Source organism: Leptodactylus fuscus, chromosome 11 (assembly GCF_031893055.1).
Source record: "Leptodactylus fuscus isolate aLepFus1 chromosome 11, aLepFus1.hap2, whole genome shotgun sequence".
Taxonomy (NCBI): Eukaryota; Metazoa; Chordata; class Amphibia; order Anura; family Leptodactylidae; genus Leptodactylus; species Leptodactylus fuscus.
The window spans coordinates 67,235,224-67,257,678 of NC_134275.1; the positions used below are offsets into that span (position 1 = coordinate 67,235,224).

The following is a 22,455-nucleotide window of genomic DNA, read 5'->3' on the forward strand; positions in this document are numbered from 1 at the left end:
CAATGCGGCTAATATGATCTATCGCCTAAAAACTGGCTGAACTCTGATTTTTCTGCTATTTAAACCACATTTTTTTGAGCAGTCCTGCCGTCTTTCATTAGATTAGATATTAATGAAAACCGAGCATTTGCTTTGCAGATGTGCCGTAATAAGTGCCCTGTGTCTCTTTATTTCCTTCATATTTCATCTTTTCGGATGATATTGTATCTCATGCTGGCTCTGTATAATCTGCCTGTAATGGTGGAGTCTTAGATCGACTTACATATTAAATATTCTCTAATCCATCTGTGATACCTTTCTGCTATTACCTGAATACGCCAACCTCGCTAATCCAATAAACCTGTCTGGTAACATGACGCAGGGAAGCATCTGAGCACGTCCTCTTGTTTCTAGCGGGTATCCGAAGATAAAATGATGATTTATGACCCGGAGATAGAGAACACTAACTCTATGTAAATATTCATTCATCTTTGCTTGATGTCCATTAATTTCCAAGTGGACGTTTCTAACTGTAAGCGTGAAACGGAAAAGCCGGTGGTTATTGACATGAATGTAGTCGGTGGCGGTAGAGTTAGCATATTGCTAAGAAAAATGGTTGTCAAGTACGGTACGTTACATAAAGAGTTAAAGGGGTTATGTAGGGAAGAATGGAGCTCACCCAATGCATTCCCTGCACTCTATATTGGAGTCCTGAAGATTAGCTTTAGGGTCCATTCACACAGAGGAATATGGTGAGGAATTCTGTGTGGAATTTCAGTGCTGAAAAAAAAGCCTTCCATTGACTTCAATGGGTTCCTTAAAGGGGGTATTCCCATCACACTTGTTAACCAACCTGCAGGCTGTTGTGCTCTCTTCACTTCCTGGTTTTCTCGGCACATTGGTGGGCGGGGTTTCACTTGCTCTGCTATGTTTGCAGTCAGTAATGAGGGATTGGTTGTAAATGCAATACCACAGTATAAAGCTGATGTAGCAGAGCTGGATTTGAGTCCGTTTGTAATACATACAGAGGTAACGGACTCCTTATCTCAGCCCTTATCAGCCAAATGCAATTAAACCGACTGATAAGTGGAAGAGCAGGAGATAAGAGCTCAGAAATCCCAGAGCTCTCACCTCCCCCCTCCCCTATCTGAGGAGCTCCGTTACTTGTCTGTGGCAGAGACATACACAGCTCAGAGCTGCTCCCAGCACTCAGCCCCTCCCTCCCCTCCTGAGAGCAGGGAGCTATGTCACTTGACAAATGAGCAGATAATCCCAAGGACCAGTGTCAACAATGAAGTGAATAAATTGAGAGGCCAAACAAAGCAGTTTTGATAAAGCAATGTATTTAGAAAAAGTCTTATAGCCACATAAACTAGCAGTATAGATAGGATCCTTGTTATGGGACAACCCCTTTAAAGGAACCCATTGAAGTCAATGGGAGGCTTTTTTTTTTCAGCACTGAAATTCCTCTCCATTTTGCTCTGTGTGAATGGACCCTTACAGAGCACAGCAGAGGAGGGCGGACATCTTGTAAATTCCTGGGAACACACTAATGCCCTTTATTTGTCCCTGCATAATACTTGTAACGTGTGATCCGTCACTGTCCAAAGGGATTTCCTGGGGTCATGATATTGATTGATGGACTAGGCCAATAATATCCCGCCAGTGATGGATCAGCTCTGTAGCCCCGCTGATCAGCTCTTCCAATGGACTGGTTACCTCTGTTTTATTGGGACAGAACTATACCTGCAGATTCAGGTTACAGACCTTACAGGGCCACTGAGGTAGTCTAAGACACACCCATCTCCTCACTGGCTCAGGCCACCTATTACAGGGGCTGGTTTATATTACAGTAAGGGCAAATTTATTATAAAATACTATTAACCATGAACAGTTAATGGAGTAAATGACCCTTTAACTTCCCCTACAGTTCTGCACAAGTCCTGCTCGGGGTTTAAACCAAATGCATTACTGTTAACTCCGAGCAGGAGATGTCCAGGGACGCTGTCACTTTAAACTCTGCCTTTAATTCGAAACCAAGATCATGTCTCTATCTTATACAGATTATGAGATATCACTAGTTAATGCAGAGTTGCATGTATTCCTACTTTAACCAGTGTACAGGGGAACACGTGCGACTGACCGAGCAGGGGGAGGAGAAAATGGTTATATTAGTCTCTTGTACCTGTCACTTCAGATGAGCCCAGGAGAGGGGATACCATGGACTCTTGTTCAATTACCAATCAGAAGGCATACTTGCCATTTAACCCCTTAAGAAGTGTTCACACTACCGCTGTTTTCTGCCATGGGGTTTCTGTCCTAAACCCCGGAGGAACTGGATGCAGGACGGCTTGCTGGCGGTCCGCTTTAAAACCCATTCATTTGAATGGGTTTTTAAAGGGATTCTACCATTAAAACTTTTTTGTGTGGCTAAGACGTTGGAATAGCCTTTAGAAAGGCTATTCATCTCTTACCTTTAGATGTGGTCTCCACCGTGCCGTTCCTTAGAAATACCGTTTTTTACCGGTATGCAAATGAGTTCTCCCGCGGCGATGGGGGCGGACCTCAGCACTCAAAAAGTGATGAGGGTGTCCCCACCGCTGCCAGAGAAGTGTCTCCAAGCGCCGCTGCCTCCTTCATCCGCCGCATCATGTTCAATGTCTTCTTCCGGCGCAGACTCGTAACTTCTAGCAGGGCAGACTGCACAGGTCACGGGAAAATGGCCGCTTGCACAGTATTGTTAGCGGTCATTTTCCCGTGGCCTGTGCGCCTGCGTAGTCTGCTCTGCTCTGCTAGGTTACGAGCCTGCGCCAGAAGAAGAAATTGAACATGACGCGGCGCTTGGAGACATTTCTCTGGCAGCGGTGGGGACGCCCTCATCACTGTTTGAGCGCTGGGGCCCGCCCCCTTCGCTGCGAGAGAACTCATTTGCATACCGGTAAAAAACAGTTCTTCTGAGGAATGGCGCAGAGGAGACCATGTTTAAAGGTAGGAGACGAATAGCCTTTCTAAAGGCTATTCTGACGTCTTATCCACAAAAAAAGTTTAAATTGTAGAATCCCTTTAAAGCAAACCCTTTTTTTTTTTTTTTTTTTTTTTTTTTTTTTTTTTTTTTTTTACGGACACAAAGCTGTACATGCCAGACTTTGTGTTTGTGCAACAAAACCGGTTTCCAGGCGGAGAGGCCGCATTCGGACCTTCAAAATTCAGATGCCTGAAGTTATATTTTTTTGTTCATCTCACCTTTCAAAGCAAAAAGTAATAAAAACTGATCAAAAAGTCTCATGAACCGAAAAAATACAAGATCTGGTAAATCTATGTGGAAATAAAATACAAAAAGTTGTGCTAACAGAAATGCAGAGAAGGACAGACTGTTACTGTCTTAAGACTAAAGTGTATTAGATTGCTAAAGGGTTAGAATATACATAAGACACCGAGTTATGCGCCAGCAATATTTATTTCAGCTAAAAAATTCAAAATCTGCACAAAAAAAGTGACATTTTCAGGAGGGTTTTTGCAATTTAAGGCGACTGCCAGGGTGTCACTATGGGCGGCCTGGAAAGTCAATTTTAATAAAATTTCACTTTTTAAATTTCAGAAATAAGCCTGAACGCCAGAGATCCTCCGCCCAAAATTACCATTCTTTCCGAAAGCAATGTGAAGCCCGAGTGGAATTTGCCAGCTGTGAAATATCAGTTTGTCACCAGGTATTGAGTGATCGGTACTGATGTGTCTTCTGTCTTCCTCTAGCACCCACATTTATTTTTCGGTTAGGGTTGCTTGGTTTTGCTGGGAGTTTTGTAATCACTGCAAAAAGACTTGCGGTTTTCTGAGGTTGTCACAATTGTCAAAATGACTGTAAAAAATCAACATTAAATTTTGAGTCAGAAGATTCCTTACAAGACACGGGTTTTGTGTCATGTAGATAAAGGGGACCTTTCACCTCCTCCAACAAGTGCAGCTATCTACATGAATTAATAGTCGCCTCTCCACTGATTCCAGCACGGTTGGAATTTTTTCTGTAGTCCCCACCACACCTGAGCAAACAGTGCAGTTCATTTTGGTGCCTGATATGCTATTTAGGCTCCGTACTTTCAGGAGAGCAGTGTACTAGCCTGCAGATCCTGGTTAGGAATAAATGGGGGGACACAGCCTAATACCCAGGTCTTTCCCGTGGTCTTGGTGGGTACCAAGTTAACCCATTTATGCTGGAGGTTATATAGGTTTCAGCAATACAACAGCTGGGGAGCGTGCATGCAAACAGAACTCTAAAACAAGACCTACAGATACCAGAATGCATGACTCACAACACATTACGCAGCCGAAGTGGGACTAAGACACAGATCTGAGCTAGGTTCACACTAGTGCGGTCGCTCTTGTCCGTCAGACCGCCAAAACAGCGGTTACACACTAGGACCAGCAGACCCCCATTGACTGTAGTAGGGTCCGTCAGGTGTCTGTAGTTTTAATAATGAAAGTGGAGGAGAAAAAGTCCTCCAACTGAGACTTGACACAGATGCAAACCCAGCCTTATATAGATGCAGACACACAGGGAACCTTGGGAGGAAGTAAGCAAACGCTAATGCTTAGAGATGGGATCAGGACAAAAAAAAGACAAATAAGTTAGGTCTGCTAAGAAGGACAGAGGCAGTGCGTCAGCTAACATAGGTTACTAGTAGAGATGAGCGAGTAGTGAAATATTCGAGATTCGTTTCAAGTAGAGCCTCAATATTCGACTACTCGATCAAATCTTGAATCCCATTACAGTCTATGGGAAAAAATGTTCGTTTCAGGGGAAACCACTATTCGACTAAAGAAGAGTCACCAAGTCCACGAGTAGCAGGAGGAGAGTGTTTAGGAGGAGTGCTGTGTCGTTAAAGCGCACGGACCCCATTATAGCCTATGGGGTCCGTGCGCATTAACTGCACAGCGCTTTCAGTTGCGCTGATATTCCGTTCGGTGGGGGGGGGGTCCTCCCGCTAACTCCTTCTGGACGGAAGGCAAGCACTAATGTCAACCGGCCCTTACTCGTCCTGCAGAACCAGCATTGATTGGCCGAATGCTATACAGTGTATAGCATTCAGCAAATCAACGCTGGTTGTGCAGCAGGCTGGTCCTTGCTAGTCGGGAGAGCTGGCAGCTTTCTGTTACGAGGGAGCTTACTTTTTCTCATAGAAACGGCAAACAGACGAGCCTCTGGCAGAACCAGTGTTGATTGGCCGAATGCTGTACACTGGCCAATCAACGCTGGTCAATGCATTCCTATGAGAAAAAGTCAGCTCCTGCATAACCGCAAGCTGCCAGCTCTCCCGACTAGCAAGGACGAGCCTGCTGCAGAACCAGCGTTGATTTGCTGAATGCTATACAATGAATAGCATTCAGCAAATCAATGCTGGTCCTGAATCGAATCTTTACTGCGAATAGCTAGTAGTAATCGATTCAGTACAAGTATTTCAAATACCGTAGTATTTGTTTGAATACCTACTCGATCCAGTACTACTCGCTCATCTCTAGTTACTAGCAGTTAGTGATCTACTTCTGATGACCTCTAGTAACCCCAATCTAATACAGTAGGCTAAACCATTCAGTGCTGGGGTTGGCAGATACCCATTACCCATATGAACTGATGGGCTAGTTATGTATTCACATAAGGTGACTCCCAGAAGTTCCTAGCCACTCAGAGACACAACGGACGCATTGAACTAGCACGATTTGCCAGATATCTTTTGCGCTGCTAGATCTAATATGCATAGTATATACATATAGTACATAAAGCATAGTGCACTGCATAGAGTGCTGTTGGTAGAATAGCAGATTGATGCTCAGTGGTAACGCAACAGTTAAAATCTTCTACTGAGCGCTTCTAAGAAATATTTAGCGTTTGCGGGATTTTGACTTTAAGAAGCTTAAAAAAGAAGAGAAGACGATACTTCTAGGAATATAAAGCTAGCCACATCCTGTGATACGAGTCGTGGCCATCTTGTTACATCATGCTTGGGTACACACGGTCGTAAATGCAAAGACTTGAGATAAAATTGATGTCTAGAAGGGTAAGTGGATTTACTTTGGATTCCTGCCTTATGATGGAAACCGTCAATACATTTTCTGTGCTGAGAAATAGTTTTTTTTGTTTTTTTTTGTGTGTCTAGAACGGTCATGCTGCAGGTTTTACAATCTGCATGATTCTCAATGGTTTGCCTACATAGGCAAGCATGGTAATGGATGCTCGTATATACATCATATCAATGTATTTAGGAACGGGAGGTGGCAGACGGCCGGCGTTTAAAGCCAGTTTTTTAATGTGTATATTTTTTGTTTTTTCTGTGTATGTTAAACAATCATTGTCATCTTTTTATTCTTAGACTGGAATTTAATGGCCTACCTCACAACAGGATCTGTGACGTCATAGGACTTGTCACCTACGTTGGAAGATGTGAAAGAACACGCAAAAGAGGTGAGTGATGGAGTCGGAGTGGTCTTACTATTCTTCTAAACACCTGACCTATGTCCCAACCTTGATTTCAGAGTGGTTCTCCAGGACATTGTAAATAAAGTTGATTGAAGAAGGCGCTGTATGTACTCACACTCTGTAATATCTTCTGCAGCCATTTGGACCATGTGTGCAGATTTTAGGGGCCTCATCTACAGAGACGGCAGTGTTTCTTATATACAGCACGTATCTAAGTCAAGGTATGTGTCCACAGAGGGCTATTTATAATGTCTCGGAGAACCTGGCAGTAGTTTGGACTAAAGATAAATGAGTAACCATTGTCGCAGCCATTTTACTAACCGGTTACAGCATATTTCTACATATATATATATATATATATATATATATATATATATATATATATATATATATATATATATATAACTGAATGTTTAAAGGGGTTGTCCAGTCTTTTAATAATGATGACCTATATTCCCAGCAGTCACCAATGCCAGAACTACACAGTGGACGGAGCTGGAACAGGTGTTTACTGGCCGTGTTGGATTAGTAGAGTCCAGCTCCCATTCACCTGAATGAGAGCTTAGTTGCTGTCATCCAGTAAGACTACTAGACAGTGGACAGATCCATTTGCTCCCAGCTCTGGTCATATCCACCTCCAGCAGTTAAAGAGGACCTTTCATGGTCCAGGGCACAGGCAGTTGTATATACTGCTGGAAAGCTGACAGTGCGCTGAATTCAGCGCACTATCGGCTTTCCCTATCTGTGCCCCGGGTAAAGCAATATCGGTCCCGGTACTGTAGCTCTTCATCGTCAAAAGGGCGTTATTGACAGTTAGCCAGGAACGTCCTTCTCCACAGCAGCGCCTATCGCACTGTACAGTGTGAGTGGGGAGGAACGCCCCCTCCCTCTGCTCACAGTGCTCGTCCCCCTCCCCGTTCACAGAGCACAGCACGATAGGCGCTGCTGTGCAGAAGGACATTCCTGACAGACTGTCAGAAACGCCCTTCTGTCTGTAAAGCACTACTGTAACGGGACCGATAGCTCTTCACCCGGGGCACAGATCGGGAAAGCCGACAGTGCGCTGAATTCAGTGCACTGTCAGCTTTCCAGCAGTATATAGAACTGCCTGTGCCCAATGTGATGAAAGGTCCTCCTTTAAGTGTTGGTGTTGCCCACTGTTGGATACCAATGGATCTTATATTAATGACCTATTCTAAGTATAGGTCATTTAAAGCTTGGGCAAGCCCTATTACCATTAGGTTGCGGATTTGTTTGTCTTGCATTGGAAAGTTCTGAAGTCGTTCTTTGCCTTCAGCGCTGGTTTCTATTTTTTATTCCTCTTTCAGATGAGTGGGAAGACTTCTGGGTGTATCGATGGGTACAGATGATTGATGGCACTTCAGACCAACCTTTTCTACTTGAAATTTTTGCAACCTCACAGCCTGAAATATTTGAAAATATATGTCCAAGTACGTATTACGGATGTCATTCTGTGTGGTATAATGTCTTTTTAAAGAGAATATTTCAGCACAGCAATCATTATGTCATGTTCCCCAGTGCCCAGCAGTGGGCAGTCTTGTGAGCACCGTCATACTTGTATGTGTTGCGATATGCCAATGAGTATGACGTGGAATAGGGGAGGTGGCAGAGTCTGGATGGGCTTAGTTTCCGGGTCTGATTTTCCACCCACGTGCTATTCGATCCTCTCTGCTTCAGCGTCATGTTGATAGCCTTTGGCCATGTCATCTGGGAACGTGTACTGTGCATGTGCTAGCTAGACATGGAGTCTGGAAAGAAGAAAGGGTGTTGGGTAGACAACACTGGGTAGGGTTGGGTTTTTAGAGGAAAACCTAGAAAAGGAGGTCTACTGTTACCCCATTGCACTTTATGCCAATTACCATGGCATCAAAGATGTGACTTTCATGCAGATGAAGCAGAGATTCCTGCAAATAAAATATGAGGGGACTTGTGAGACTGTCCACTGCTGTGTACGGGGGTGGGTGGCATCATTGGCAACTTTTATTAAAAAAAAAATCTGCAATGGTGCAAAATCTACCGCTGGCCTATCCTAAAAGTGTCCCAGAACACCCCTTTGTTAGAGGAGATATGCCACACAATTATATATCCATTAACATACGGAATATATTGCTCATTGGTGGGGGTCTGACCCCTAAGAAGCCCATCAAACCTGAGAATTGGGCATTATGAATGTAGCAGAGGATCTCCACCTAAATTAAAGTGCCTGAGATTGCTTGAAGGGAATCTGTCGTCATGAAAATAGTCTAATGTGCAGGCAGCCTGTTATAGAGCAGGAGGAGTGGAGCAGATTGATGTAGTTTTGTGGGATTCAGTATAACCTGTCATTTATTTCTCTGTTTTTTCCATGCTTACAAGTGAGTCAGTCCAGTAAAGGGTCCTGACTAGAGATGAGTGAATAGTATTGGATCGAGTAGGTATTCGACCTAATACTACGGTATTCAAAATACTTGTACTCGTTTGAATACTATCGCTATTCGCAGTAAGGATTCGATTCAGAACCAGTGTTGATTGGCCGAATACTATACAGTGTACAGCATTTGACTAAACAACGCTGGTTCTGCCGAAGGCTCATCTGTGACGAGGTGGAGTCTAAGATCGGACAACAGTGGAGACTGCTGTGGTCCGATCTTAGACTCCGCCTCCTCACAGATGAGCCTTCGGCAGAACCAGCATTGATTGGCCGAATGCTGTACACTGTATAGCATTCGGCCAATCAATGCATTCCTATGAGAAAATGTCAGCTCCCACATAACCGCAAGCTGCCAGCTCTCCCAACTAGCAAAGACGAGCCTGCTGCAGAACCAGCGGTGATTAGCCGAATGCTATACAGTGTATAGCATTCGGCCAATCAGTGCTGGTTCTGCAGGACGAGTAAGGGCCGGTTCACATTAGCGTTTGCCTCCTGTCCGGAAGGAGTCCGCAGGAGGACCCCCTGAATGAAATATCAGCGCAACTGCAAGCACTGCTCAGTTAAAGCGCATGGACCCCATAGTATATAATGGGCTCTGTGTGCTTGCCGCGCACTGCCCACATGAATCATTTGTGTGATAGAAGGTACAGACGAATAGATGGATAATTGACAAGTTATACAGAATATTTTCTTACAAAATGATCTATGAATCCACTTGGCTCCTCCTGCTATTACATGCTACTTACACATTACACAACAATTTCATAGTGACGGGTTCCTTTTTAAGTACAGTAATCGGCAACTTCTGGCACTCTCATTGAAGTCCATGAAATAGGGGGTGCATTCTGCGTCCACAGTTACTTTTCTCAGCATTGGTGGTGGTGGTCTGACCAATGAGACCCCCTAATCAGCAATTTATCCTCTATCTTATGTAATAAGCATGCCTTGTAAGACAGCCCATCACCACATGTCCTATAAGAGCATATCCATGTCCCTTCTGTAAACCATGAACAACAATTCATCAGAATGTCACGTCAAGTGAGAAACTGAATATACCATATTAAATATACATGTAAATTCTATATATATTTTTTTTCTTCTTTTCCTAGTGTCTTATTTAGTGTGCTCTCAGATGCGTGTGATCCACGAATATCCTGGGGATATCTCCTGCAAGGCCTATCTCACAACTACTAATGAAAGTCAAGTGTTCATAACCGGTACGGCCATGGCTTGCGCTGAGCTTGTGGAAAACTGCAGTATTTCAGTCCTCACTGGATTGTGCATTGAGACATTTTAGATAGAGATGAGCGAGTAGTTAAATACTCAATATTCGTTTCGAGTAGCCCCTCAATATTCGACTACTCGAATCGAATTCTATTATACTCTATGGGGAAAAAATGCTCGTTTCAGGGGTAGGCAACATTCAATCAAACTGAACTTACCAAGTCCATGAGTCAGGGTCGGGCTGGATTCTCCTAGAAGTCTTCTCCGCGCTGCATCCCTGCGTCGTCATCCGGCTATGAATTCACTCTGCTAGGCATCGGGCCTGGGCAGAGCCGACTGCGTATACCCGCACTACAAGAAAATGGCCGCTTACAGTCAAAGCAGCCATTTTCTTGTAGCGCGGGCATGCACAGTCGGCTCTGCCCAGGCCTGATGCCTAGCAGAGTGAATTCAGAGCTGGAAGACGCCACAGGTACGCAGCGCAGAGAAGACTTCTAAAAGTAGGAGAAGAACCAGTGTTGATTGGCCGACTGTATAGCATTCGGCCAATCAACGCTTGTTTTTCCATTTGAATAGCGATTGGTACTCAATCGAGTACGAGTATTTTGAATACCATAGTATTCGATCGAATACCTACTCGATCAAATACTACTCGCTCATCTCTAATTTTAGACTGCTCATACGAGTCAACCAACGAAATTGAAATCCTTGCAGGGTCCGTCACATGATTGATCCCCACAGTGTTTGGTGGACCCCTTGAACATAATGAATTACGATTTGGATTAAAAGGGGGTATTTCAATCTTGGGTAGCCATATTAGAGATACTCTGTACCTTTCTACGTTTCCTTTTATAGATTGTACAACAGGATGTGTATTTAGTACAATTCATGTCCTCACCGAGTCCTCCTTGCAGGACCTTTCTCTCCACCAATTTTAATTAGAATCTGATGTGGATTCCCGTACGGAGACTCCACTGCCGATGTGAACCTAGCCTAAGTTGGTGCCGGTTATTTGCTGGATATGTTAATTTGATCACATTCTAGAGGAAAACGCTGAAAAATCTTGCCTTGGTTTTATAGTGTGATGTCAATTGATTTTTTCTTCTTTCTTTTAAATTTCAGGCCATCATAAAGGACAGCCATATATAAGCGATGAAAAAGTAAAGAACTATATAAAGTGGACGAAGACTCAAAATGAAGCTGAAATTAAGAGGAAAACTTCAATTGGTGGCTACAATCCCTATCCCCTAATACCATCAACCTTTGCCAAGTTCTGTAATGATAGAAAAGGTTAGTGTTTGATTTACCCTCTTGGTTACATTATATTGCTTTTCTGCAGGTGATGAAAGATCAGCCCATAGACATACGTGGATATGCTAGTTCTGCAGTGATGAGGAGATGTTAGTAGGAAGGAATTGTAGCGTCATTTTACAGTGATGACACTGGGAGCCATCACTGTAAAATCACAGATGCCCCCTCCACCCCAGGCGTCACTTTCTCACTGCACTTGTAGGTAAGGAGTCTTGTAACGTTAGGCCCCTTCACATCAATGCTATGCTTTATACTGTGTACAGATGAAAATGTCTGGAATTTAATGGATGAGATGTGATCTCTACTATGATGTGTTTTTACTATGAGATACAAATGGTATATTTCATCTACTCGTATATGGGACGTATTTTTTACAGCAGAGGAAATATTAACCACAATCTGGGAGCTGAAGGCACAAATAGAGCGGCTGCATTACAGGGAGCACAAGCGGGTGGCTGTGCAGGGGATTATCGCTGCGTGTGCATTTGTGGGAAAAGGTGCCAAAACGGAAATGGTATGTATACTTTATATTGTGTGTTTATGATGAATGTGTTTGTATGTGTGTGTGTGTATGTGTATATATATTATATTGTGTGTGGTGTATAGATAGATAGATCTATCTCATTGTGATGTACATTAGAGATGAGCGAGTAGTATCGATGGAGAAGGTATTCGTATGAATTATATGGTATTCGAAATACTGGTACTCGTTCGAATACTATTGCTATTCGCAGCAAAGATTCAATTCAGAGCCAGTGTTAATTTGCCGAATGCTATACAGTGTATAGCATTCAGCCAATCAACGCTAGTTCTGCAGGTGGGATGCTACAATACTATCCTGTGGGTCTATCATTCTCCCCGCGCCGTGTCCTACTCCTTCCACTTTGCTTTTAGGGCCGGTTCACATTAGCGCTTGCCTCCCCTTCCGGAAGGAGTCCACAGGAGGACCCCCCCCCCCCCCCATGGAATATCAGCGCAACTGCAAGCGCTGTGCAGTTAAAGCGCACAGACCCCATAGGCTATAATGGGGTCCGTGTGCTTCCCGCGCACTGCCCGCACAGATAATTTGTGCGAGCAGTGCGCTGCAAGCACACGGACCCAGTTATAGTCTATGGGGTCCGTGCGCTTTAACTGCACTTCGCTTCTCCTAAACACTCTCCTCCTGCTGCTCGTGGACTTGGTGACTCTCCTTTAGTCGCATAGCGGTTTCCCCTGAAACGAGCATTTTTTCCCATAGACTGTAATGGGAATCGATATTCGATCGAGTAGTCAAATATTGAGGCTGTTCTTTAAACGAATCTCGAATATTTCACTACTTGCTCATCTCTAATGTATATGCCTTTTAAGACCAAACCTCCCATTCATGTGTACTATGTGTACCCTCTGTTACCCCTGAGGATGCCTGGTGTACAGGTAACACGTGGGGGATCTTTTAATTTTCTTTTTAATCTAGCAATGTGATACACATATATATATATATATATTTATATATATATATATATATATATATATATATATATATATATATATATATATATATATATATATAATTTTTTTTTTTTTTTTTTATAATTTACCACTCCTTTGGCTAACATGGCAGATTAGTCGTTGACCTGGTGGATTATGCGATATTCTCCAGTGTTGTGAATACATGAATATTTATCCATAGGAGACAATATGTGTAGTTTAGCCTCGTGCTAATATAGTATATTGGAGGTCCATTTACAGACCCCCGTTTGATGTATGCTTTAACACATTTGTCTCCTTTATGTGGACTGTACCAACCAATCCTTGTCATTACTATTGCTAAAAGCCACAAATTGTAATATTGCTCAATATGTATTTCAGTTTTTAGACACAATTTTTGCTAATAGTTTTAAATTTTCTCCATTAGTAAAACCTCTTAATCACTATTAAGCATAAATAAATATATATTTCTTTTTATATAGAGGAAACTGGTCGGTCTTTGACAACTGTGGCATTTGAGTGGTTCTCCCCCACGGTGCCGCTCTGGTTCTTTGGTGATATCCTCCTATTGGCTCCAGCAGTGCCATTCCTGTATACAATTATGCCAGTCACTATCCTCAGCTGTATATGGCATGTGATTGCTAAGGTCAGCGATTGGCTGCGGTGCAGTGAGGAGGACCAGAACATGGTGCAGAAAGTGACGGGTTATCTTATGTTTACCAGACCTTGGCCATTTATAATATAACTGATAATCCCTTTATCCACCTAACCCCATGGTTGCTATTGACGGTGGCATCTAAGGGGTTAAACAGCCAGAATCTAAGTTAGCTGACACAAATGAAGATGCCGTGTTTGTTTTTTAGCGTGACTCTTACTTTCCTCATTGTTTTGATCTTTTCAGGCGTCTAATCTGCCAAATATTGGGCGCACAGACCCCAGCTGTGAGGAGCAGATTCTAAGCAGGGACGCGGCAGTGGCGGACCACTCAAAGCGATGTGCAGAGCAGCGTACACCCCGGGGGAAATCTAACCTGAGAAAGAGAAGGAAGCAGTCAGACTCTGAAGGAAGCCAGTAAGTGGGGCTCGTCCGCTTGGCTATGTGTGCTGTGTTTTCTTCAAATGCAATTTTTTTTATATACATTTATTCTTTTACATTGTCTTCTGGGTGTGAGCTGACGCTGGCACTGGATTCTAGCGTTTAGGGATTTGTCTCTATTCATAAGGAACAGCTATGCATTTTATGATTGCATATGTTACAGATATAGGGGAGCGAAATCTAATCCTCATGATCAGCTCTTTTTAAGGAGTCAAAACCGTCATCAGACTACTTATAATTTGGAATTTTATAATGACTGTTGTGTGTGGGCAGTGTCAGGCAGGAGCAGAAAAGGGGTTGTGATGCAGAGCTCTCTGCTACTGTCTGCCTTTTAAATTAGGCATCATAAGAGGGCTCACAATTGCACCCCTCTAGAGATGAACGAACAGCACGCTCCCATAGAAATGAATGGAAGCACCTGGCACGCTTAACCCCCCGTGTGCCAGCCGCTTCCATTCAGTTCTATGGGAGCGTGCTGTTCCGAGCAGTGTTCGCTCATCTCTACACCCCTTCATGAGACCACCCTCTTGGCAGTAGAGAGACTATTATCGTATCAGGCACCAAAACTAACTGCATTGATTGGTGCTTAGGAATGGCGAGGGCTAGAGAGGAAAAAAAAGCTCCAGCTGCTCTGGAATCATGGAGGGGAAACTTTTTTAAAGGAATGGAGCAAATTGAGGTGCTGAAAGATCCTTCTTTAAAGAGGATCCTTCATGTCCTCGGGCACATGTGGGTTTATATACCGCTAGAAAGCAGACAGTGCGCTATGGGGTTCATGTGGTTTCTTGGCTAACCGCTTTTTAATTGTGTATAGGTTTCCATGCGAAGGGGTCCCCAAACGGAATACTGAGCGTATATGTGAATTGGGCCTCACATCTATCATGTATTTCTGAGGGACATAATTGCATGAGAAACTGGGAACAGGTTATAAACTGCATATTGCACCATAATGCTATGCATCATATTGCATCTCAGTGACAGAGCCAGGGAGCTAAGCTCTACTCTCATCTGGCCCTATATCCTTGCGTTTGTGTATTGCCTAATCGGCACACCCGGAAGCCATGGGCTTGAGGACCTTCTCACTACGGTTCTGCCGCTTCTGGGTGTGCTGTGATGCTACCTGCACACTACACCTACTCCAAACTGGGAACTTCAAGCATGAACTCGAGAATACAGACCTAGGAGAATACAACAGAGGCCCAGATATTTTTAGGGCCGTAAAGCAATACATACATGTGAGCTTTATGTATATATGCTTAACCCTGGTGACAAACTCCCTTTAAAACAGAACCCGATGACAATCTTTCCCTAGATTAGACCTACAAAACTAATTGCCATCTACTCCTATTTAAATAATTGGAAAATTTGCACACAAAAAAAATGACGTTCTACAATGTAGCATTCCAAAAGGCCATGAAAGTCCCAAACCCCCGCAGTCCTGAAAGGGTTAGTAATGGTGACTTGAGTCTTTGAGCTATTTGAGGTCAAGGAAAAGCTTTGACGATTCGCCGTTACAACAGCCCTGTAGTACGACAACGATTCATAAAGTGGCTCTTTAATATCCCCTTCTCTGCAAAGCCAATTAAAATCCCTTTTGGCTTGATAATATCACATCTAATGCGTCCATTAATTTCAGCTTCAGAGGCTCAGGTTTCATTTCAGTCCAATTAAAAAATAATTAATAAAGTAAAAGCCAATGCTACTTTGATGTAGATTAAAGTGAGATAACATGAACATGCATCAGTTCTGGACCACAGCAACTTTCCGTGTGGCTCAAGGTCTGCCCCATATTCTTATTAATCTCCTACTAAGATTATTCCTTTAGTACATAATGCATTGTGTTATCTTGTATTACACGGTCTACAGTCCTCTATTATGGGGTATATATGTATATCCCTGTATATAATCTCATGGCAACATCTTTTAACTTCCATTAATTTTTCTTTCAGTGCTGTTTCTGAACCAGAGGGTATCCCGGTGTTGCAGAACTTAGGCCGAGATGTGGACACCTGGTCTGGGGAATCCCTTAGTTTTGAAGGTATTTTTTTTTTCTCCTATCAGTATGTCTTTGGAGTATGGGAGGAAATCCACGAAAACACGGGGAGAACATACAAACACCTTGCAGATGTTGTTCCTGGTGGGATTCGAACCCAGAACTCCAGCACCATGTTGCCCCATTTTAAAGGGATTCTGTCACCTGGAAACTCGATATAAAACTAGCCACGGTGCAATATAGGGGACATGCTGAGCACCCTCATACCCTTAGATCCAATAGATTTGCCATTTCCTTCCTTTTATTAAGTTTACTTCATGAAAAGTTGAAATATGTTCAGGGTCTTGCTGGGCAGTCTGTTCTATGACTGTATAGCAGATCCGGGAACACTAGACTTAGGTATAGGGCAAATATAGGCAGAAATGACACAGGAAAAGAGCAATCTATGGGCACCGTTAGGGAAGCTGCTTGCTGTCTGTGAATAATGTCTCCTCTATAATCACACAAGTAAATTAGAAGACTTTTGTTATATTGTTAGTTGTGAGATTTGTAGAACATTCAGTTCTTTGCACAGAGCAACAGTTTGCAGATGTGTGTGTAGGTTGTGACGAGAATCAACCCCTCCCCTCTCCATCCACTATGAGAAAAGAGAAGCTCACTCACTTTGATCCTGTGTTTCTGTAATGTATCTATGGCTGCACTTCACTGGTAACAAAGGCGTGAACTGTAAATGAGCTAGAATGGGGACACCTAGTGGCAGAAACTTTAACCAAGTTTTAGAGACAGAAAGCAGTAATGTTTGTATAAGTCACTACACGTTAGTCCAGAATCACATGCTCTTTTAAATGAGACTAAGTTGTCTGAAAGGTGGTGACCATTAAAGGCCACAATAGTTGTCACATGACCAAAGATTGCACTTTGACTACAGCGCAGTGTAGTAAAAGTGAAAGGGATTGCTTTTAGACTCGGGTTGCTGCATCTGTGACACTGCATTTGCAAGAAATTCAGCAACAATAGTCACAGAATTGACAACCTGCAAGTCCCAGTTTGTGTCTTTTTCCATGTAATTGATGTACACCGTGATACCATCTACCTATAGGTTCATGCGCCTTCTTATAAATGTCCGTATGTTCCTAGATGTTTCCTATTATACGGACGGTGGCAGTTACCAAACCATTTGTCTTGTATTATTTTCCTACAGGTACAGATGAAGGAGCTGGAAGCTTTGTTACAGAAAGTGAAACAAGTGATGAAACCTCATGTCCCAGATTTTCCTGGGAGAACCCATTGTGGACTGAGATTAAGGACAGTGTAAAGGAACATCTACACTACAGCAAGTTATTCCCAGAAAGTGTGACTCAAAAGTTTGACTATAAACAGAAAGAGATTCTTATGCAGCCTTTTAACCTTTATCCAGGAAAAGTGACAAACCTAACCAGACGTCCCCCTGGCGTTACTAGTGCCAGCTGGCCTGGTCACTATGAACTGACAATACTAGGTAAGTGAGAAAATACATGGAATGGTAAAAAGTAACTCAAGCACATGTGGGTTTTTATATATCGCTAGGAAGCCAACAGTGCGCTGAATTCAGCTTTTCTGTTGTGTTCCAGGGCTGGAGATATTGGTGTTGTTACTGATGTCTGCCCACTGTCAGAAGGGCTTTCCTGGCAGTCTAGCCTGGCTGTGAGGATCGCTCTCCCTAACAGTACTTGTCCATAGCCCTGTACTGTCAGAGGGGGCGTGACGGTAAGCTGTGAGGAACAAGTCTATGGACATGTACAGTCAGGAGGGGCGTTCCTCACAGCCCAGCTAGACTGTCAGGAACGCCCTTCTGACAGTGGGCAGAGATCGGTGCTGTTATAACGTCAAGGATATCTCCAGCCCTGACAGTACGCTGAATTTGGTGCACTGTCGGCTTTCTAACAGTATATAAAACCACATGTCCCTGAGGACATGAAAGCTTCTCTTTAAAGGGTGCTGACAAGTACTCTCCTCTGATTCCCCACCACTCTGGTTCAGGTAGTGCAGGGACCCCCTACACTAGGAATGCCTGGAGATGCCGGCTCAGCCATTCACTATTATGACATTATGTCTTTGTCAGATTTTTGTAATCCATATTGCACCAGTCACATGTACATTCAGCTGTTCAGCTTGGGCACAACACAGCGGCAGCTATTTTCATGATGATAGTTTTCTCCCTATAATAAAGACGACACCGTAAATCAGGGTGGATTGGTGGGAAGAGCGGTATTCATGAATGTGCTGGACTCCGAGCTGCCATTGCACGCTTTGTCTTCCAACTACTGACTGCCAAACAGCAAATTTCCATATGATAGATGTGTTTAGCACAGGCAGGCAGCATGAATAGCCTTAATGGTTTAATATTGGTACATGTGGTGGATCATTCTCCGCCAATCAGCAGCATTAACTCTCCATTGTTGAGATTCTGCTGTTTTTGTCAATATGAAAATGAGCTCTCCGGAGCTACGAGGACCCCCTCTCAGTGCCAAAGAGCTCATCTGCATATTGACAAAAACTGCAAAGTCTGGGCAATGGATTTACAAGGTAAAGCACTGTTAGATTGGTGCAGGTGACCCTAACCCACCTGTCTACAGGCTTGGTTCATATCCTGGGGTCTGGTTGTGCTCCACCTCAGTTCCTATGGATAGACGTGTCTTGTAATATCTCACAATTTTATTTCAGGTATAAATCAGAACATAGCCATAGATGTGTCTTTACCAACGTTTGAAAACTTCCGTGTATTTGGTATGACTGATCTACCAAACCATCTCTCACCTGCCAGCACAAGTAATACTGAGGAAATCCAAGAACGCCATTGGCTTTCTCTTAAAGGTAAGGGATGAACACCTCTCCGTATTGGGGCTATTTAAACGCCCAATAAATCTGGCGTCACAGCTGCTCAGTTTATGACGCTGCAAAATTTCCTCCTTCAACTCCTATCAAACACATTTGCCCATGGGGGCCCTTTTTCTGAGAGCCATGTTTTGTCTTTAATATCCTCATACACATGGTCCCAGTATCTATATGATTAAATGAGAGAGACCCAGCAGACCTCATAATAGTATATGGGCTCAGCGGCTTTCCGTAGGGAGAGGGTTTCTGTCTTTTGGGTTCCCATGCGGATCCAAAGGATGGAAACTGGACCGCTCGTGTCAACTTAGCATTATAGACCTAGTGAGTGGCTGAGATAACAACTCGGTGCAGAGACGGACTGAGCAGTACGCCCTGTGACTTTTCGATGGTGCTGGGGGATTGAGTCAAGTGCCAGTCAGCAGAGTCTCCAGGACTGGAACTGTTTACAGCAAGGCCGAGAAAATTCGTTAGTGGGGGGCGCTAAAATTGATTTTAGTACTGCTTTCACCAGTTGTTGATTGCACTAAATTCTTGCATTTGTTTAATTTCAGCTGAGCTTGAGGAATATGCGAGGTCACAGGACAGGCTACATGTCATCTGCATCTTGGACATATGTCACCTTGGAGAAAGCAATGCGGAAGTTTTCTTAAACCGAGTCTATCATCCGACCATAGACCAGACTGATTAAATTATACAGCATACAAATCTGTCTTTTCTCATGCACTTTGTCATTTATCATATATTGAAGATATGATAAATGAATTTTATGTTTTTTGGGGTTTTTTTTTTGTAAAATAGTGTTTAAAATGCCTAAGATTATGACCTGATGAGATTCTTAACCACGGTAAGATTTCATAGTGGTTTATTAATATTTAAACTATTTTTTTATTTATATTTTTGCTTAATTTTTATTGGAGTTTGTCGGAGGCTTAAAATGTAATGCCGAATTTTAATGTTTTTCTGCTCTATTTATATAAAAAAAATTTCTCTATTTCCCCGTACATGCTATAAAAGATCATGGCTGTCTCCTGTTGACCTGGTGTATTATTTGGCGTATGGCCTTCGTACAGAGCAGTCGCCTGCTTTAGATATCCTGCTATGAGCCGCAGTGAAGAGGTAATCATTTAAAGGGATCCTTTCAGCTCCATTACCATTACCTTAAAGAGTATTTTATGTGTTATCCAGTGGTGGTAGATGATTCAAGTCAAGAGGGTAAAGAGCTGGCAGCAGGCGTGGACTGGCCCACACGTGAACAGGTGGGTTCCTGTGCCAGGTCGGCCCTGGCACGCCACACTCTGTACGTCATACTCATTGTACAACATCTCTACCAGGTTATGCTTCCGGACCCTGGACAGATTACTAAAGAAACTACCCAGTTTTATTTTTATATAGTATTAGATATAGTATAGAATAGATTGTATATACTATAGACCAGGGGTGCCCAATACGTCGATCGCAATCTACTGGTAGATCGCAAAGGACGTATGGGTCGATCGCAGGATGCAGGGATCCCCGGTGTCTGCTTCTTCACAGCGCAGGCTGAGAGTCATCTCCGGACACTGGCAGGCTGGGGCTGCCGCAGTGAAGAAGCAGACAGCGGGGATCCCTCGGCAGCCACAGAACTCCGCTGTCTCCTGCTTGTCACAATCCGCCTGGCCCCGCCCACAGACACGCCCTCCACGTCCACAAGCCAGTCCGGTCCCGCCCATAGGCCTGCCTACAGGTCCGGCCCCGCCCTGGTAGATCTTCTGCCTTGGTCAGCTAAAAAAGTAGCTCACACTGCTGAAAAAGTGTGAGCACCCCTGCTATAGACACATTGCATAACTGAGATGACCTCTAGGTGCAGAGTCAGGCCATTCTCCCATCTTCTCAATCACACTACAGGGTCCTCGATCATCTTGTAGGATCTTTCTGCTGCCAGCAACCTGCTTCTGTGTGAGCACATCCCTGGATCACGGAGCTGCAAGCAGACTACTGACATGATAGGAACGTCCACAGGCAAGGACTAGGCTGCAAGCTAATACTGAAGGATAAACTTGTCAGTAACATTTTAGGAATTTGCGAATGATTATCAGGTAATATTTGCATGTAAATGTGTAGTGGGCCCCCAGAATGAATTTAATGGCTGGCCATAAACTCATCTGTCCAACACTGGCTGGCAGTACCGGTTACCCACAGACACCATAGACTATAATGTCTACCAGGTTTCTACCGAGAATGGCAGAGAGAAAAGTCCTGCCACGTCCATTACTGGGGCTATCTGATAGCACGTTCTCCTGAGTGGGTACTATACTGACTATGATATACTCCCAATATTAGTACTGTTATCTGGTGCACTCTGGCTTTTGTTAGATGGGAGTAGTATTCTGTCTGTCTTGTATACCAGTATTATTTATCTGTACTGTATGGCTTTATAATATATTTATTCACTATGTTTATTTGTATGTGTTGAGCCACATACAGTAAATATTCCTCTAAACTCCCTGATAAAAATATATTTGTAATAATAGTGTTTTTTTTACTCTGTATTAAATTGTATTACTATTGTACCTTTATTGTATATGGAATTCTTCCACTTCCTTTTAAGGGGATTTTTACAACTCGTCCGCTCACCAACCTGCATACTGTGTGCTCTGTTCACTTCCTGGTTTTCTTAGTACATTGGTGGGCGGGGTTTCACTTGCTGTCTCCCAGACAAAGCTCTGCTCTCTTTCTTCATAGCAGTACTTGTTTGCAGTTAGCAATGAAGGATGGTTGTAAGTAAATTAACACTGTATCACTGGAAGATGCACAATATGAAGCTGATGTAGAAGAGCTGGATGTGATAGGTGATGAGAATCCCAAATTTACATGCTACAGGACCAATAGTCAGCTTGCAATAAACTCCGTTTTAGGTCTGTGCTTACATAGAGAGGTAACAGACTCCCTGTTTCAGCCCTTTTCAGCAAAATTCAATTATCCGATCTGATAACTGTGAGATAAACAGCTCAGAAATACAAGCTGCTCCAGAGTCCTGAGCACTCAGCTCCCCCTCCCCTCCTGAGAGCAGGGACCTACATCACTTATCCTGGGCGGAGAGATAAGATCATCCCCAGGCCCGTGGTTATGGAAACACAGTGTAAAGAATGAAGTGAATAATCTGATAGCAGCCAAAGCAAACAAAGCAGTTTTGATAAAGCAATGTATGTAGGAAAAGTCTTGAATCCACATAAGCTAGTAGAATAGATAGGATCCTTGAGAACCCCTTTAAGGTTCATGTGCATTACCCTAAAGTGAAGCCCCTATTTTTAGGCAACTCTTAACCAATTTATGGCCCCTTTAAAAATGAAGGTACTTTGTGTTGAAGCCAATAAATGCAGCCGCAGGAAACAAGCAATAAGATGTGATGTGCTAGCTTACTGATACAACTACGCCCCCTGTAGACGGGGCGGCTCAATGCAGCAAGGGTTCAGAATACACAATTTCATTACTTGTAATAAAAGTGCCTTTGAGGGCGAATAAAACCACGTGATCACTTTTCATAGTAATGTATTAATGTTGATATTTGGCCATTGTAGGATATTGTGATATATTGTGTCAACACAGCCGATTAACTCCGTGAATGAGACTCAA

At 43.3% G+C, this 22,455-nt stretch overlaps 1 protein-coding gene across 1 annotated transcript in view; it reads left to right on the forward strand.

The window, feature by feature from the left end:
- RADX (RPA1 related single stranded DNA binding protein, X-linked) overlaps positions 1 to 19,614 on the forward strand; it is a 36,900-nt gene extending 17,286 nt beyond the window's left edge. The window contains exons 4-14 of the mRNA XM_075260387.1: positions 3,578 to 3,686; positions 6,342 to 6,433; positions 7,777 to 7,899; positions 9,989 to 10,096; positions 11,226 to 11,393; positions 11,792 to 11,928; positions 13,783 to 13,952; positions 15,926 to 16,014; positions 17,171 to 17,467; positions 18,673 to 18,822; positions 19,395 to 19,614. Of these exons, the coding sequence (XP_075116488.1) occupies positions 3,578 to 3,686; positions 6,342 to 6,433; positions 7,777 to 7,899; positions 9,989 to 10,096; positions 11,226 to 11,393; positions 11,792 to 11,928; positions 13,783 to 13,952; positions 15,926 to 16,014; positions 17,171 to 17,467; positions 18,673 to 18,822; positions 19,395 to 19,531 (1,580 nt within the window). The 3' untranslated portion in view covers positions 19,532 to 19,614. The remainder of the gene's footprint in view (positions 1 to 3,577; positions 3,687 to 6,341; positions 6,434 to 7,776; positions 7,900 to 9,988; positions 10,097 to 11,225; positions 11,394 to 11,791; positions 11,929 to 13,782; positions 13,953 to 15,925; positions 16,015 to 17,170; positions 17,468 to 18,672; positions 18,823 to 19,394) is intronic.
- The last annotated feature ends 2,841 nt before the right edge of the window (positions 19,615 to 22,455 follow it).